Source organism: Anser cygnoides, chromosome 2, assembly GCF_040182565.1.
Source record: "Anser cygnoides isolate HZ-2024a breed goose chromosome 2, Taihu_goose_T2T_genome, whole genome shotgun sequence".
NCBI lineage: Eukaryota > Metazoa > Chordata > Aves > Anseriformes > Anatidae > Anser > Anser cygnoides.
In genome coordinates this window covers 98,883,975-98,902,197 of record NC_089874.1, presented here as the reverse complement: position 1 = coordinate 98,902,197, position 18,223 = coordinate 98,883,975, and the positions used below count along the sequence as shown (strand labels likewise).

Genomic DNA, 18,223 nt, shown 5'->3' with positions numbered 1-18,223 from the left:
TGTTAAAAGTTATGCTAACTTTTTACAGTCTTAGCTCAAAAACAGCTGTTGTAACTTGCTTGTGACATATGGCCTAGGGCAGAGAATAAGTTTCTTACCAAATGTGTAAGAATCTTTATTCCTGAGGTAGTTTTACTTTTTTTTCTGCTTATCTTTCTTTTAAGTAGTCTTAAGAAAACATCATAAGTGGATGTATCAGTCTTAGCTGTGGAACAACACTTTGAATGTTAAAGCAGTAATCCAAGTGCAATCTGAATTGTCTAAAAATGGTCAGGAAGAAAAACTTTTTTAATGGCAGCCCACAGTTCCTGATATTTTCTACATGTCTATGAAATGTTAGGTATTAGCAGCTGTTTACTGTAAAACTGGAGTAGAATGACAGGTGGCTTTGTACACAGTAGAAACACTCTTGGCAGGATGACTACCAGGCAGACTGCCTGTATTCCAAGCTTACAAAATCCTGCTGAGTTCATACACCACCACCCACTTACCAGTGATGATACTGGCACTTAGGTGACTTCCATTTTAAAACTACCATGGAAGAACAACTATTTGGCTTCCTGAACAAACACCTATTGTGTCAGTCTTACTTGTTACTGAACTGTTACACTGACTTGCAATGTCTTTGCCACAGCACTGAATGCTGAAAATACAGCACTCAAATCCATGGAGTGCTCATAAGCAAACAACTGTCCTTCTGGTGGAAGGATGACACTTCTTTTCATTCTTTTAAATGGGAAGTTTGTGTTTATTTGCCAGAAAGGTCTCCAAATGCGTCACTATTGGTTTTAGCCAGGTTTTGAAATGGAAAACTAAGTTCTTCTTTTTCTGAGATGCTTCGAAAAGTGATCTGTCCTGAATTCAGTTGATGAAAGCTGCTTTTCCTGTTCTTCATGATATGAATAAACTTCCAGGAGACTTGGCTTGTCTGGAGGTTTATCCAAATCCACCCTATATGGTGGTGGAGCTGTTCTTTGTTAGCCTATTTTTCCTTTTTTTTCTTGGTTGTTGTTGGAACTACGTTTTTTTTGAACTTTAGGAACTTTACAAGCTGCAGCCATGCAAAGATTAAGGTTTTGTCTGGCATCCTTGACATGTTTCAAGCCATAATCATCTCTTAAAACTTAATACCAAGGCTTTCTTGAAATTAACCTTAGCTGTAAGTATAGTTCTGGCAGTACTTCCAGCTCTTGCAGAAAATCATAAAGGCTCTAATTTTTCCTATCTGATAATGGAAACTTTGGCCTGTATTGTAATTTGTCTGCAAAGGCTTCATTCAGGAAGTACAGGGGTTTTTCCTTCAAATCATGCAGCACATTAATTTCTTTTTCTTATTTTATTTTGGGATGACTTGCATCTTCATAATTAAAGAAAGAAAAAGCCCTGAGACCCAAGACTGTCTATTGTAAGTATAACACTTTATTCTTTCCAGCCTCTTAGTATGGATATTGCTTGGGGGTTTTAATGTGTTGCTTTTCCAGTAGTTCAGTTATTTGCATTTGCCAGATCTGTCTGTAGCTGTATTTTTCTTTATATGCTGAACAATCTCCTGAGATACTTATCTAATGAACAATTGAATAAAGAAATGTTTTAGAGCATGAAGCTTCAATTATGCCTTTCCACATCTAAATATTTGTATATCCATTTAGCAGAGGGATGGATAGTCAGTATTTGTTTCTTACCTTCCCAGGCTAAACTGTCTTCCACTTGTTTGTCAGCTTCATGCACTCACTGCTAAGCTTCAGGCAGTATACTAAGCACCTACGCGGGTAGGCTAACATAGCACTGTTGCAGCCGCTGCTCTACCTGTGCTGAATTTGCCTAGCTGCATCACAGGAATGTTATGCCTTTCTTTATTGTAGTGTGGACTTGGAGTAGCAAAGACCTATTGAATGTAAACTGAGTTGTTGGGGTATCTCATCCCCGTAAGCTGAGAACATGCATCCAGACTGTCATGTGCCCGTGGGAAATAAGAGTAATGGTAAAAGACTGGAAACTTGGGATGTAACTTGCTCACAGTGGACATGGAATGATGTAAAAACACTGATGTACAAGATTTTGAAAGTACTGCAAGCAAGAGAACACTGGCGTACATGGGAGTACTGGCTTGAAAACAATTTGAAGATTATAAAGCAAGAGGGACTTACTGTCAGTCATCACAAGAAATGAGCCTCTCATTTCTAGTTTGTATTTTCAGCGCGTTCTTCTAAGAAACAAGGCTTACAGAAACACATTCTGGCTTTGTTTGCTGCCCAGTATCTCTTGAACCAGGTTAATCAAGGGTTCCTGAAAATGCATGTCTGCACAGAGAAGAGTGATGTCAGTCTTCTACTGAGGGAAGTGTTGCAGGCTGAGCTCACCACCTGCACCCTGAGGAATCAACATAGGAAAGCAACACAGAAAAAATACCGGTCAGTCTATTTTCTAAGAGACTGGGCTTCGTTAGCTGCTCTGGTGGCTTGGTGCTGAAAACAGGATATCAGTGCAAGACATCATTCAAGTGTGTGAGCAGTTATGAGACACTCTGCCCCAGCAGACGTGAGCACTGCGTGCAGATCTTCAGTTTTTAGAAATACTGGTAATGCAGCTCCTTTTCAGAACTGCAAAAGTTCTGAAAGCACAGAGGTCTCTTCAGTGGATATGAGCAGTCTAGAATTGTTTCTATACCTCAGCAGCAACAGATTTGTTTGGCCACAGGCCAATGCTTCTAGTCAAAAATGGGTTCCTACACCTATTTTGGTATTCCTCATTGGAAATGGTCATTAAAAGTAGTACCACTGAATGTAATCTTGCAAACTTGATTCTCGAAGAGGTTCCTGCTTCAAGACCATAGCATCGTGTTTTGGAGGAGTGGTGCAAAGAGTGCATGGGACAAATTGAGATTTGAAAGCAAGGCAAGAAGGAGTGGCAGCAAGACAGTAGAGAAGGAAGACAGTAGAAAGAGTGGTGGAATACAAGAGTCTGTTGCAAAGACCTATGGCTTTAGAAAATGATACTGCTACATGTGCTGCAAGCTCAGCATTCCAGGGAAGTTTCAGGGTAAGAACATACGGTCATTACAACCACTGCATTCCCAGAAATGTCACAGGTCAAAATCTTATGACTGTCTTGTGGAACTGGAAGAGAGGTTCAAGTTCCTGATTATTAAAGAGGAGAATCTTGATGTGAAACTTTGGTAAACAAGCTAGAGTTAAATTTTGGAGGAGTCCCAGCATCGCAGGATACTGCATGGCAGAAGCCTTGTAAGTTGTTTTATTTCATCCAGAAGGTTCTGAATCTCAGTGATCATGTCGAAGCTACCGACATCTTTTTACTTTTAATATGAAATCAATAGTATGAATACTCATGTCTCCCTATTCTGCTTTATCCATCTTGAATTCTACTTCACTGAAGATCCAGACATGGGAAGCCAACTTGTAAGCCATCGTCATGGTTTACTTGTCCAAAGAAGGCCAAAAAGTAGCTTTGTGAAGCTTAATTGTATGTTTCAGGGGTGTGTGGTTTTGTTTGTTTTTTGTGTGTTGGGGATGGGATGGGGAGGTTGGGTTTTTGTTTAAGGTAGAAAAGCTTTCCACTTGAGGAACTTTTCAAAGATGGCAATCCAGTTTTGATGCTGGGGACCACAGTGCACAATTATTTAAAATGTCTGTGGGAGAGTTTGAGAAGTTTTGTACATATCATCAGTGACAGTTATCCCTTGTGAGTCGCTAGATCCAGGAAATCCATTGGTGTTCTGTCAGTGAGATATAAGAATAAACTCCGAATATGCTTGGCTTTTTTCATTTTAAATAACTTTGCAGACATGTAGTAAGCATGAACAAATGTGTACAGTTTGTTTATGGAATTATGTAGTATTTTGAATAAGCATGGATATTAATTTACATGTGCTGTGTAAAATATGAGTCCTGTGTGACATCAGGATATAAACTCATGGGTTGCTCTTATTGCTGTTGGGTCTCTGGTGCTATTCTAATGTTTGTGTTATCAAACACTCCAGTGAAAGTGAAATGTGGCAGCATGTTCACGGTGGAGTTTGAAGGACCAGGCGTAAAAAGGCATGGATATTGTCCAAGTAAAGGATGAGTTTTCTTGGAAATCACTTAGGGCAAAATCTGACAGGTATCTGAAATGTGCACTGTACAAAGAAGAGTGGGTACTTCAGAAGATGAAGTTTGGCATACTTAAAACATACTACAACAGCATAAGCAATTTCTTCCTTGCTGTGGAATTTAAAAAAATTTCCTTTCTCATCAGGGAGAGCAAGACCAGTACTGGTATCATTCACAAACCAAAATTACAAAAACAAAAAACCCACAATTATTTGGATGCTGAGTATTTCCAGCAGTGGGGAGCGTGACTAACCTGACTGTTTAACTGTACAATCTCGTTGCCTTTAAAGTCAGTGAAGTCAGGAAATGAGTCTGTTTACAGATGCTTGTGGTTGGAGAAGTACCACTTTCTTGTAAGAAGGACATCTGGATATCATTCAAATTTCCATATGGCAAAGCTATCAACAAATTATTTTTGTGGCGACAAGAACTTGGTTTCTGGTTGTGTTTTTTCTGCCTGCTCTCAAGAAGTTTAGAAGACAGTCTCAACGGATGATGTGGGAAGGGAAGATACTGAAGTCTTAAGACTTCACTAAGTTAAATCAAAGTACATGAAGTTCAGTTGTGATTTTTTTCATACAGCAGTAATTGAACAGATGGAGGGCTTCTTTTAGCTCTAGTTGAGGCAGTTGCACTTCTATGTTCAGGCATCAGGAAGGAGATTAAGCATTTCTTTCAGCAGTGGAAAACTGATCCCAATCAACACTTCAGCTTTGTGATTATAAGATTTTATTTTCTTAAATATGCCTCTCCATACTCAGTATCTGCCAAGCATTAATTAGTATATGTAAGCTTTTACGGTGTAAAACTACTGCTAAATTTTCAAAGGAAGGGAACCTGGAAGTTCTTTTCTGAGTTCAGACCAGAACAGAAAATGCTTCAGAAGTTGTCAGAATAATCGAAGTGCTAAGGTTGAACGCTAGCCCAGCTTTATCACCTCTTGGAGTTTCCCCCTGTACAATGCAGTATAGACTCTGTGCACTTCACCTATTTTTTTCAAAAGTGAGTCTGTTGTGCCGAGTCTGCTACATTGTTGTTGGTGAGTAGTTGAATTGGCAATATCTGAAACTGTCCTTAAGTTTTGAGACATAGCACTTCTATTTCTGGCAGTTAAAATGAATGTGTGTGCAATACAAATGCAGGAATAGATGCAAAAGGTGGAGTTCAAAGAAATGTATTCAGGGCCTTGTCATTAAATATTGATTAAGTATTGAAATGAGAAGTGTTCTGGTTGTTTTGTTCATATAGATTACTAGTATCTGGAAAACATCTAAAAATTCCTATTCGGAAGGGATTTCCTGAGGCTATTGAAATTAACTTCCTGACTGAAGTAGGACTACTGCCAGTGCTGGAGAATCATCCCTTGCTTATTGAAGCTTTGAACATCTCCAAGGACAGAGCCCTCTACCTCTGTTTAATCAGTCTGTATTTGCCGCCCTCCCTTAAAGAAGAATTTTATCCTAACAAAATAAATCTCAGCCTCCTAAGCACCTATTTATTATGCCTTTGCCACCTCCCCAAAGAATACATGAACATCAGTTACAAAGATGAGTCTAACCTCTAGATCTGCTGCCCTTCCCCTAGACCCTCTTTTTTTTCCACATTGCACTATAAATGGGAGAGGCATGAAACCAGACATCCTCACAAGTACCAAATGCAGGAGGATAAATTACCCAGAAGTTTGCTGCCTGTGCAGGCTTCCAGTAGGAGGTTTGCCTTGTTTATAACAGGCTTGCTTTTGGCCACTATTTAACTTAACATCCATCATAAGTGTCAGGTTCTTCTCAACTGCTCAGCCTGTGCTTGTGAGTGGGGTTACTTCAGCTGTAGAACTATGTATTTCTTACATTAAAGTTTCTTTAAGGCTCAGTGCACCCAAGATCCTGCTCAACTAAATCTTTGAAATCTTTGACATCAGTTGTATTCCATGAATCCATCTTGTCTGTGAACTTGCTGAGGGTTTTCTGTGCATCATCAACTGGGTTACTGATGAAGAGGTTAATTGTTATGAGCCCTGGAATTGGTCCCTGGGCTACACCGCAGCTTACTGGACACCAGGAAGAGGCTGGGCTGTTGCTCATTGTCCTTTGATCCCGGCAGTCCAGCTGATTTTCAGCTCATTTGTCAGCCTGATATGCTTTAAGGGAAAATATTACTGTGTTGTGGTTTTGAGATATTTAAGAAATAACCCTTCGCTACTAGAATTGTAAAGTCAGGGAGCTTGTACACATCAAGCTTAAATGCTAGTATCTAAAACTAGTGTCACCACATGGGAGAGCATCTTCAGGATTATAACTGCTTTTGTGAAACTGTTAGCAGACATTATTCTAACTGCCTGCAAATGTTTGAAAACAAGGAAAGAAAAAATACGTGCTGTTATCTTTGGCGATAGTAGGAGCTACAACTGACTTTTAACTTGACCGTATGTGTAAGCCTCAGCCACATTATGGCAAACTGCACTGTGAGCTGCTTCTGGCACAATTCTCTGCAAACACAATATGTTCCTGGAAGTAAACAAATTAAAGTGTGACAAAATCTTACTGCACAGGTGCCCGTTTGTGTTGTTTGGTGTTTGGCCATGTTGTCAGACTGCAGATGCTGGACCTGGAATCTAACTCAGACTGTGTGTGTTAATGAACAACTCTGGAAATAAGTAGTTTTCATACTTGTAAAGTATCTGCAGATACTTTTATTTATGCTACCACGGTCTTTGAAGCTTTTTACTGAAAAAAGTAGATAACTTCTGAGAAATCAGAGGCCGCATTTACTTATATCTCTCCCTTATGTTAATATTGCGTAGCTGTTTGCAGAATATTTGCAGCTTTGATCTGATACAGTTTAGATATGCATCTATTCACTGCTAATCTTATGCAGAAAGAGGAAGAAACCAGTGCTGTATACAAGATATTTACTAAAAGGATGGAAAATATTTTCACTTCAAAAATAGGAATTGCATGAGCAAAGATGTAGTCTAATTTTCATGTTTTTTTAAGCTTAACATAACTTTCAGATTTTCCAATAAATGAATACTGCTCTATCAGTTTGTTTTAATCTTGGATGTCACAATTTCCAAAATGCTGAAAGCATCATTAAAGCTCACCTGGGGTATGACTGTGTATGGATTTGAGGGAGAGAGGGGCAAGGGAATAGTTACAAATGAAGGAGATAGAATCATCTTTACAGAAGCATGTTTAAACACTCACCCTGAAACTGAGTGGTTAAGAATATACACAGATACCTACGTAAAAGACACTACTGTTCTGCATAAAATTTAATGACCTAGGGCTGTGCCAAGGCTCTAAACCTTTAGGTAATGATTTGTCTATCAGGCACCAATGCCACTGGACCTGCTGTTGCAGACAATAATGAATAGCTAAAATAACTAGACTGTATGAAAAGCAATTAAAAATGAAATAAAAATCGAGTACTCTACGCTTCTGTGATACTCACCTGTGTGTTTGGTACATTGTATTAGTGGGGAAGGTGAATGGAAAAGAAGGCTTTTTCTTGCGTAGAGGAATAAAGTTAAAGAAGGGAAGCGTACCAAGGTGAAATACTGTTACCACTGAGCCTATATTAAGCTTGCACAATGAAGATAACTGCTCAGTTCTTTACTGTGTTTGGACGATCTACTGTGTACTTAATAAAAGTATGTGAGAAGAAGTGATCTGACTGTCAAACTGTCATCTTAGGTCCTCCAGCTCCAGTCCGAACTCCGATGAAGTATGAAACACAGAGACCAGGTAGCTGAATATAAATAAGCTAACCTCCTTTTTAAATACACCTCTGAAATTGATAGTTTTGTTTTAATGATGATCAAAGCTTTTTGTTGATGATGGTTTACTAAGAAACAATACAAGTTGTGAAACACTTGAACCATTGCTTTTCTTTGTGTGAGGTTTAATTTATTTAAGGAAAGTTCTTAGGAGGATATGAAGTTACAGATATTTTCACTGAAAGACTTTCAAACTTGAGACAGCAGTGTTTTTTCCTGATTATCTGACACCAGTCTAATGTTTTTTAGTTCATGAAGTTTTCAACTGAAAATTTTGTAGCGTGTGTGTGTGCGCACATAATACAGTGAAAGTTTAGCAGAACAAAAGCACGTAAAACAAGAACAGTATGGGCTGTCTCTTATCACGATAATACTAAGACAATATCTAGTTGCATGTTGGGAAGCAAGAAGAAAACAGCCACTACCTTTTAAAGGCCTTTAACTTTTTTCAACCTCACTCTGTCCAGATTTAGCCCAAAAGATCACGTGTCAATCACTGAGAGCTACTACACAGGCACAGGGTTATATTTTAGCTCTAATGCATTGAAGACTTGTTAAAAATCTGTCTATAGAGACCCACTACATGGCACCAACTTGTTACATGGCGACTTTGTCACACTATGCTGCTGCTGCATATCATGTCAGGCAAAAAAAACAAACCACAAAAATAAAACTTTTAACAAGACTTGTAAAAAAAATTTTGGTGGATTTGGGCCATGCTTATCCTGTGCCAGGAGGTGTTCCATGAGGTGTTTTCTACCACAGTTATGACAGATATTCCATATAAATGAAGTGCTGGCACTATGTGAAGTATTCTTTTTTGTGTGCAGCTCTAGCATTTGACCTGATTGTAGTAAAAACTTGTTCCTACTGGAATGGCATAAATTCGATGTCCTCATGAAGTGTTTTTTTTTCTTTTTAAACCATAACCTGGTATCCTAGGACAGAAGTCAATACTGTATTGTTTGGTGCCTGTTATATTTCCACTTCTGTTTGCTCAGGTTTGAAGAAACTAGCAGTGTTTATGACTTCTCAGGAAAACTTCTCAGGAAATTCACTAGTAGGCTAAAATACAGGCGTATGCAGTTAGGAAGATGAGTTCTATTTCCTTTTTTCTCAGATTAAAAACACGTATTTTAACACTTCAGTGTGTACTTTTATAATGGCTAAGACTTAAATACATTTAATGCCTCTGGTTTTGCGGTAGATGTAGATGTAGCTGGTGCTCTGAGCTGACTCTCTTAAAAGAGTTTAAAGACAGTGTAAAAACTAAGCAAATAAAACCCATTGAGGAGTGAGCTATACCCCGGTCTGAAACACTGCTGGTTCACGCTCAGGAGCATAATCACTGTGGTTGTGCAGCTTCTGGTCTGCCCAGGGAAGAAGAAGAGTTTGAGTTTGCCATATTAGCAAAGCTGATGTCTTCTTTGTTAGATTTTAGACAAGGTAATTCTTGAACTTCATTTCCGAACAAGCAGTCTGCATGAGCAATATGAGCACAAAATGGTTTTAGGGGTTGGTGTTTTTTTGTTTTTTTTTCCTTCTTTTTGGATAATTGACATGGTATGGGGCATGGTATGAACATAAACTTGGGGACGTTTCATCAGTAAATTGTAATCTGTTAGAAGGTCTCTTATACTCCTTTGGTTCTCTTGAAGACATTAATTCCTTGTGTGTAAAAATGTTATGGAAAATGTAGTGCTGAAATCTTCTTGTGAGTGATTGAAATCTTCGCCATTTTGCTTGCACATTTCAGAGTACAAGTTAATTTTGTCCTCCTTAAGTCCCACTAGAAACTCCTTTAACATCATAGAAATTATGTGCAAGCTGTCTAATGTATTCGGTCATTTTAGTGTAATATTTCTTTATGTGTATTTTTTATCTCAGCGAAGAGAGGACTCACAAAGGACATAACCTGTCTGAAGGATTTTATGAATGATCCCAAAAGAGAAGAACCTCTAGTTGGTATGTTTTTATTTGTTTTGTTTTCTAAATGGTATGTCTTTGCATTTGTGACCAAATAGCTTTCCTTTGTTTTGAAATAAAAAGTGATATTTTAAATATTGTTTCATTTTTTGTAACTGATGTTGGATAATTAATAGAATTTCTCACACATTATACCTTTTAAAATTTAGCTTGTTATATGCGACCACTGTAAAGGCCACCTCTTCTGTACACCTTAATCATACGATAACTTGTTCCTGAAGGAACCGTCTCTATAAAGATGCTTTTCACAGAATGGTTGAGGTTGGAAGGAACCTCTGGAAGTCACATTGTCCACCCGCCCTGCTCAAGCAGGATCACCGAGCAGGTTGCCTAAGACTGTGTCCAGATGGCTTTGGAATAGCTCCAGGGATGGAGACTCCACAACTCCACAGAGAATCTGTTCCAGTACTCAGTCATGCTCATAGTGAAAAAGCGTTTCCTTACGTTCAGATGTCACCTCCCGTGTTTCAGTTTGTGCCCATTGCCTCTTGTCCTGTCACTGGGCACTGCTGTAAAGAGCCTGGCTGTCTTCTTTGCACTGTCCCTTCACATGTATTTATACACACTGAAGTTGACGCCTGGGCCTTCTCTTTTCCAGGCTGAACAGTCCCAGCTCTCTCAGCCTTTCTTCCTATGAGAGGTGCTCATGTCCCTTCATCATCTCTGCGCCGCTTTGCTGGATTCTCTCCAGTATGTCCATCTCTCTCTTGTAAGGGGGAGCCCAGAACTAGACACAGTACTCAATGTGTGGCATTACCAGTGCTGAATACAGAGGATAGACCTCTCCTGCTGGCAGCGCTCCTCATGCAGCCCAGGGTACTGTTTGCTTTCTTTGCCACAAGGCCGGCTCACTTTCAACTTGGTATCCCCCTGGGCCCTTTTTTTCAAAGCTACTTCAGCACATGCTGGGGCCTGGGGTTGTTCCTCCCCAGGTGCAGGTCTCTGCATGTCACGTTGTTGAATTGGAGTAAGTACCTGTGAGCCCATGTCTCCAGCCTTTTGAGGTCCCTGGATGGCAGCACAGCCATGTGGCTTATCAGCCACTGCTCTTGGTTTAGTGTCTGTAGGCTTGCTGAGAGTGCCCTCTGCCCCATCATCCAGGTCATTTATGAAGATGTTAAACGGGGTTGGACTGGTATTGAACCCTGGGGTTACTGGGGAGTTCATTTCTAGATACTGGCCTCCAACTAGACTTTGCTTGCTATGTGGTGATTCTTTGTGGTTTTTCATTTCATGGGATATACCTAAGTCTCTGTCCAGTGGGTTGTTTTTCCTTGCTGGCTTTGGAACTCCTGAAAGTAACAAGATTAAGGTTTGCTTTCTAATGACTAGATTAGGAGAGGATAAACCCTTAGGAGAGAATAAACAATGCTGATTGTCGGTGGCCTTAGTGGTGCTAGTACATAATGGTGGCCGAGCGAAATATGTTCCCTGATAAAGAGCTGAGTAAGAAATGCTGGTAATTTATTTTTGGAGTTAAGATTTAGCAGCAGAATGCAGTAGTGGGTCTGAGATAGAGTTAACTTTCTTCATAGCATCCTGTACGGTGCTGTTTTGGATTTGTAACTAAAACAGTGTTGATAACACAACGGTGCTTTAGTTTTGCTGAGCGCTGCACAGTATCAAGGCTGCTTCTTCTTCCCAGTCTGGGTCCCTGTCCCCTGTCCCTTGAGTAGGCAGGAGATGAACAAGAGACTGGGAGGGGACACACTCAGGACTGCGGACTCAAACTGGCCAAGGAGGATATTCTGTATCGTTTAATGCCATGTTCAGTGATAATAAATAGGGTAGAGGAGGAAGATGAAGGTTTTTTTTGGCTTCTAAGGTGGCCATTGTTCAAGGATTGGCTGGGCATTGGCCTGCTTGTAGGAAGGTGTTGAGTGACTGCTTTTGCTTGACTTTTTTTTTTCCTCGCTTCCTCTCACCGCCTCTTTCTTTCACCTGTTAAACTGTCTTTTATCTTGACACACAAGTTTTCTTGCTTCTGCTCTTCCTATTTTCTCCTCCACCCTGCTGAGAGGTGTGGGGGGAAGTGAGCAAATATTTTTGTGTGGTGCTTGGCTGCCATCAACCCCTCACAAATATAGAGTATTGTAAATGAGGATAAGGGGGAACAGCTGCAGGTTTTGCCTATTAGTTTTAAGCTGCTTGGTACATTTAAGCTGTTCAGACTAAAACTTTTCATGCTAGGTATAATCATCAAACTTAGATTTTTCAATACTTCTAAGCCATAGTCTTTCAGTCATTTCTAGGAAAGAAATTAAGAAAATCTGTTTTATTTCCTGTTAATTCTTAAAAGTTTATGGAGTATTTTGGATAATGAAGGACCCAATTTTGTGAAGGGATTATTGTTCTTTCTGCATGCACTTTGTACTACTCAAATGCTGTCCAAATTACATTTGACTAAGTAGTTTAAATGGAGTTTTTAAATACAGATGTTTGTGGCATTTCCTATCCTCATTCTCTTTTTGACTGACACTTCTCCATTAATTGTCTTACATGACTGTATTGAATGGAATGTTCTTTTTTGGTTTCTTAAAAATATTATGCGTGAAAAAGTAGGTGAATGAGGGTGTTGTTTCATTGAGCTTGCAAATCTGCTATAGACGATTTTTTTCCCCTTCAGAATAAAGCATTGTAAAGAGAGAAGTTTAACTGTTGTTGATAGTAAATCTGATTTTTGTGATCCTGAAGAAGTGTTGAAATTCAGAAAATGGAATGCTCTCTTTGTTATTTTTGGCTTTTAGTGAGCAATCTTGAAGAGAATACTTTTGTTTATAGTAGTCTATTGTAAGTATAGATGTTTGTAACTCTTGTTTTACAGGTTTAGAACATGTGGTTGAAATCAGATTTGAAGGAAGAAAAGAGCCGCATTATGAATGCAAGCTGTGTGGGTTTAATACAGAGATGGCACCCATGATAGAACATCTCAGTGGGTATAAACACAGAAGAGCTTACATAGTGAGTAATATATCCATGTTACATTTTGATCACAATTTCTCTAAGATGCTATTCTTTATATGAATACCTACATCAAGTTTGAAGTTTAAACCCCCATATGATAAGTCACTAATAATTGTATGATTGACTCTTCGTGAGTCTGATCAGCATGAATAGCTATAAAGCTGTGAGCTACTGAGGAAACGCGATCCAGGGGTACAAGTCTCTATCTGCTCAAAGTCTTTTCCTAAGTATTTTAATCTCATCCAAGATCAGGTTCTTGGGCATTGGTTCCCTCTCATTCCTCATTATGCCCATGGCATTATTGGATATTGCACAGAGGATCTTACCTTTCAGTAGTGAACTTCACATAGTATCTGAATTTATATGATTTTAACATTAACCTTTACCTAGTGGTGCTACCAAAACGAAACTACTTCCTAATGTTCAAAACAATGTTTGCTAGTCTTTTGAAAGCTTGTTCAAAAAGTGAAATGTGACAACTTTTTAATATTAAATTAATTTTGGTGTTGCTCATCTAAAGCTGTTTTTGTCAACAGTCTAAAGAATTTCCAGATAAAATGAAGAGAAAGACAACAGATGTAAAAGAATGCAAAGTCTCATTTCTCAGAAGAGTAGCAGGAGAGCTAGAGAAGACTGAAGGATTAAAAATGTATAAGGTAGTTGGAAGTAAATGTAAAGTATCCAATAATGTATATTTTATCAGTGCATTTATGTTTGACCTAGTAAGTTAAAAGTACTGCTGACAAATAGTGCTAAATTTCTGTGTGCATCTAGGAAATGTAGTGTTAAATAGAACTAAGACTTAAGTTAAAGTCGCCATAAAAAATCCGGGGAAAAGAACAGTAGCATTGAAATTCCTGTTTAAAAAAAAAAAGTTGTGTATTTTTAAAAAGTTTTTTTTTTTGATAGAAAATGTCTTGGCAGAATCAAATGTTTCAGAGATTTTAGTGCTTTACTTTCAATGACTTAATTTATGCAACTTACATTTTCTGAAATGTATGCGAATTTTCTCTCAAATTTCATTTATATTGATAAGATTATATATAATCTATAAAATTATGGGCTATACTATACTAGGACAAATAAAAGTAGTTGTTCTGCCTCTAGAGGCAGGTGCAGTAGGGACTGTTGTTAAATAATTTTAATCAGAAAATCTAATATAAATCTATGTCTGTTTCCTAGATTGAAGGTTACATAAGACCAAGTACCTCACGTAAGTTTATGAATTACTTGAATATAATATATTTGACAACCAAAACCGGCCGAATTTGAATGAGTAGTTGAACTTGAAGGGTTTGACTGATTTAAAATATTAAACTTGTGTGTTATAGTACAAAATGTCTTGTTTTCAGAGATTTTCCAATTTTTGTGAATATGAAATGAGGAAAGGAAGGAATTGTCAGACTTGCAATGTTTCTTAGACGTTTTTTTAACTGCTTGCTTCTGGAGGTATTTTAGATAACTACAGTAATTGCTAATGAAAGAATGAAAAAGTATGGAAACATAGTGTTTGATGGGTTTCTCTGAATAAGCCTTCTCCACCTCATTCCAGTCATTAAAAGACGTAAAAATCGGCCCTGAATCACTGCTAAAAGTGGAAGTTATAGTTCTTTAGCAAGTTCATTGGAATGAGCAATGGAAAACAACCCCCACCTACATAAAAACAGCATCCTCACTCCATACAGTATGTTTGGGTTATCTTTTGTTACTGTAGATGTGCAATGGTGCTTAATAGTGCCAACCTGAAGAAATTCTGTGTCTCTTTTGTGAAGGAGATGGACTGTGACCCAGTAATCTAGTCCAGTAATTCTCAGTTTAGAATAAACTTTATGAGTGAGTTCTAAAACCTCTAGAACTATTTGTGTTGTAATCACTAATCTGTACTGTTGGTCAGAATCCTGGCGTAGAGCTTTTTAGCAAGGTGTCCTGTAAGACCTACCTACCTTTCCGTGTGTGAATTTGGATGAATGTTGTTAACATCTTGTCTTTGTATGGGAATCTTATGGAAAGTGTGTTCCTTTTCTTCTTTATAATGTAGAAGGTGTAGTACTGAAAGTTCATCTTCTAGAATAATCTGTAAAGATTTTTAAAATTTCAGAGAAAAGATGATCCAGATTCCTAGTAACTGAGGGACAACATAGGTGATAATCATCTTTCAGGCAAGCAGGATTGTAACCTGAGGAAGGTGGTATGGACTTCATAGTATTTGACATCAGTGCCTATTGACTACTGTAAAACTGAAAAGAGGTGATCAGGTATCAAACCGAAACACCCAAAACAAACAGCAACAACAAAAAGTGATCCTACAGAATATGAAGAACTGCAGCAAACAGAGAAGAGTTAACTGGCTTAAGTGAGTGAAGTGTTGTGCTGTACAGTATTAGATTCTGCTTTGGTTAGGTGATAAAGACAACATCAAGTTCTTTCCAAAATAAAACCGCTCTACTTATTTAGAAGGGAATCATGCTTACTGGTTTAACACGTCTGTGTGTTTAGAGTAGATTGTATTGTTGGAGAATGACTTCCAGCTTCAAAGCTCCCTTCTACCAGCAAGAGTGAGTTTGAGGATGTAATTAGGAGATGCCATCTGGTGGCATGTACTACTTTGTCAGTGACAAAACAGACATTAACACCAAATTTTGGCAGCTGCAGAGATCATATGCAAAACCAAGATACTGTTATATATATATATATATATATTATATATATATGAGATGCCTTGGAAGGATTGGTTTGTTGCTTTTCTTCAATTAAAATTTTCTTTATTTTCTAAAGAAAGATGATCTGTATTTTGTCTTGAGCTTCAAATTAAAAATTATATCATGTTAAGGTAATTCCAGTAATCAGTTACTCAAAGTAAAGAGTTGATGAGCCTGAAAGCCTTATAACGTTCTTTTAAGAAGTATGAGGGTATGCGTAAGCACAATGTGGTACTATAGCACATGAATTTCTGATCTAATTTAATCTCTGAAATCTGCCTGCATCAATTTTTTTCGTTCTAAAAACTACTATTACTGCTACTACAGAATACAGCTGGAAACTGGAAAGAAATCCACAGATTTATTAAGTTATTGCGTACTTGAAATTAGAGCAGATAACTGGAGAAGCTTGTCTGTATCTTCAGTGGGGAAGTGATAACTCCATGCGTCAGTACAGGATAGGAAATGACAGACTGCAGTCAGCTAAAAAGGTGTCGGTGGCTGTGGTGGATGCCAAGCTGAATATGAGCCAACAGAACGCTCTCATTTCACGTAAGGCAAATGTCATGTTGTGACACTTCAGGTGGGCACAGGCAGCAGACTGGTGAACATTCGTATTCCCCACTATTTGATACCGGTAAGGCCAAACTTAGAATACTGCATCTAGTTTTGTTCCTTCTGCTTCAAGGGGAAGATGGAGAAATTGGAGAGGAGGGCTGTGGAGATACTCGGGTCAGAGAATGAACCTAGGACAAGGATTAGAGGCTTGTCTAGATGCGAAAGAGGAGGGTAAGGGCTGATCTGGTAACTGCCCTTCAAGTATGTGTAGACTGCTCCAAAGATGACAAAGTGGTTGGTAACTGCAGGCAATGTAACAAGATTGCAGCCACAAGTGGCATTTTGAGAGGCTTTAGGAAAAATTTCTTTCCTAGAGGGCAGTACAACACTGGAACATATTATCCATAGGCAGATCATGGAATGACACAGTTTAAAATCCTCAGGGGAATGAGGAAGCCAAGTACCAGGCTACTGACTGTGGGCTTCAGGAGAAGAGACTTCATCTTCTTCAGAAAACTGATCCAGGATCCCTTGAGAGGCTGCCTGGAAAGGAAAAGACACCTAAAAGAGATAATCAGTCTTCGAGGAGAACCTTCTTAAGGAAAAGAGATGATCCATTCTGCTCTGTGAGAATATAGAGAGGCATAACAGGTGGCTGGTGTGGTTGAACAGAGAACTCCTAACTGATCTTAAATGCTAAGAGGAAGCACACAGAATCAGAGGCAGGCTGACACGAAGAACTGTATAGGCATTCCAGATGAATTTGGGGTGGAATTAAGAAGGCAAAGCTTGTTTGGTGGTGAAAGGAATCTGAAGGTCAAAAGGAAGGCTTCTGCAGGTCTGATAGCAGCAAAAGATGTGGCCTGCTCTGAACAGAGCAAGTAACCTAGCGTTAAAGAACATGGAAAAGGCTGAGTTAGTTATTGCTTTCTTTGTCTTCGTCTTTACTGACAAAGTCTGCTCTCAGGGCTTTGTGCATAGTTGTAAAGCCTAGGGGACAATGGCATTACCCACTGTAGAGAAGGGTCACTTTAGGGAATGGCAGATTGAGCACGTGCAAGTCCACGGGACAAAATGGGGTACTTCTGGTGTTGGGGGAGCTGCTGTCCAAAGTCTCTGAGGTTGTGGTGATCAGAGGAGTTCTTTGGTGATCTGAATCAACAAACGTGCTTAGCTTCAAAAGTAAAGTGTGTGGCTACAGGCTGACCCAGACTGTATAAAAATTATTGGGCAGGTCCTTATGGACGCCGTTTACTGGTGTGTGAAGGTCAAGAAGGTGACTGGGAACAACCAGTGTGGATTTACCAAGGAGAAACCGGGCTTGACCAACCTGATTGCCTTTTGCAATGGCATGGGCTGGCTCTGTGGACACGGAAGGAGGGATGGATGTCATTTTAACTTCAGCAAAGCTCTCAAAACAGTCTCACTTAGTGTTCTTGTAGCCAAATTGAGGAGATACAGTAAGACTACTACACCATGGATAAAAGGTGTCTGAATGGTTGGATTCAGAAAGCGGTTGTCAGTGATTTTAAGTGTGCTGGTTGCTTACTAGTGGCACTCCTCAGTGGCTGATCCTGGTGTCAGCAGTGTTTAACATGCTCATTAACAACCTGGATAATGGGATAGAATATACCATTGCCAAATTTGCAGGTGACATCAAACTGAGGGGAATGCCTGGTATGTGCTAGAGCAAAGCTGCCGTTCAGAGGGATCTCAACAACCTGGTGAAATGGGCTGTCAGAAACCAATTACATGTGAAGTCTTACATTGGGGGTGGAGCAACACCCTGCTGGATACAAACTGGATGCTGTTGGGCTAGGGAGCAGATCTTAAGAACCTGCAGGGTTTGATGTACAGCGATATGAACACAGATCAGCAATGCACTCGGGATGTAATGAAGGCTAACAGCATACTGGACTGCGTTAGCAGGAGTGTAGGCAGCAGACTGAGAGAAGTGTTTATTCCCTTCTTCTCAGAACTCATTAAAGCCACTTCTGGAACAGTGTCGTGTAGACATGAGAAATTTTGGTGAATTTTTGGTGAAACAGTCAGCAGAAGACTCACCAGCTACAAAGATCATGCAAGGACTGGTTCATATAATGTGGAGAACAGCTTCAGGGAACTGGATTTGA

At 39.2% G+C, this 18,223-nt stretch overlaps 1 protein-coding gene across 1 annotated transcript in view; it reads left to right on the top strand.

Moving 5' to 3' along the window:
• The window catches only part of LOC106035988 (uncharacterized), a 39,238-nt gene that overhangs the window by 5,797 nt on the left and 15,218 nt on the right, over nt 1–18,223 (top strand). Inside the window, exons 4-9 of the mRNA XM_066992684.1 lie at nt 1,372–1,405; nt 7,802–7,852; nt 9,772–9,849; nt 12,695–12,831; nt 13,371–13,490; nt 14,017–14,047. Of these exons, the coding sequence (XP_066848785.1) occupies nt 1,372–1,405; nt 7,802–7,852; nt 9,772–9,849; nt 12,695–12,831; nt 13,371–13,490; nt 14,017–14,047 (451 nt within the window). The remainder of the gene's footprint in view (nt 1–1,371; nt 1,406–7,801; nt 7,853–9,771; nt 9,850–12,694; nt 12,832–13,370; nt 13,491–14,016; nt 14,048–18,223) is intronic.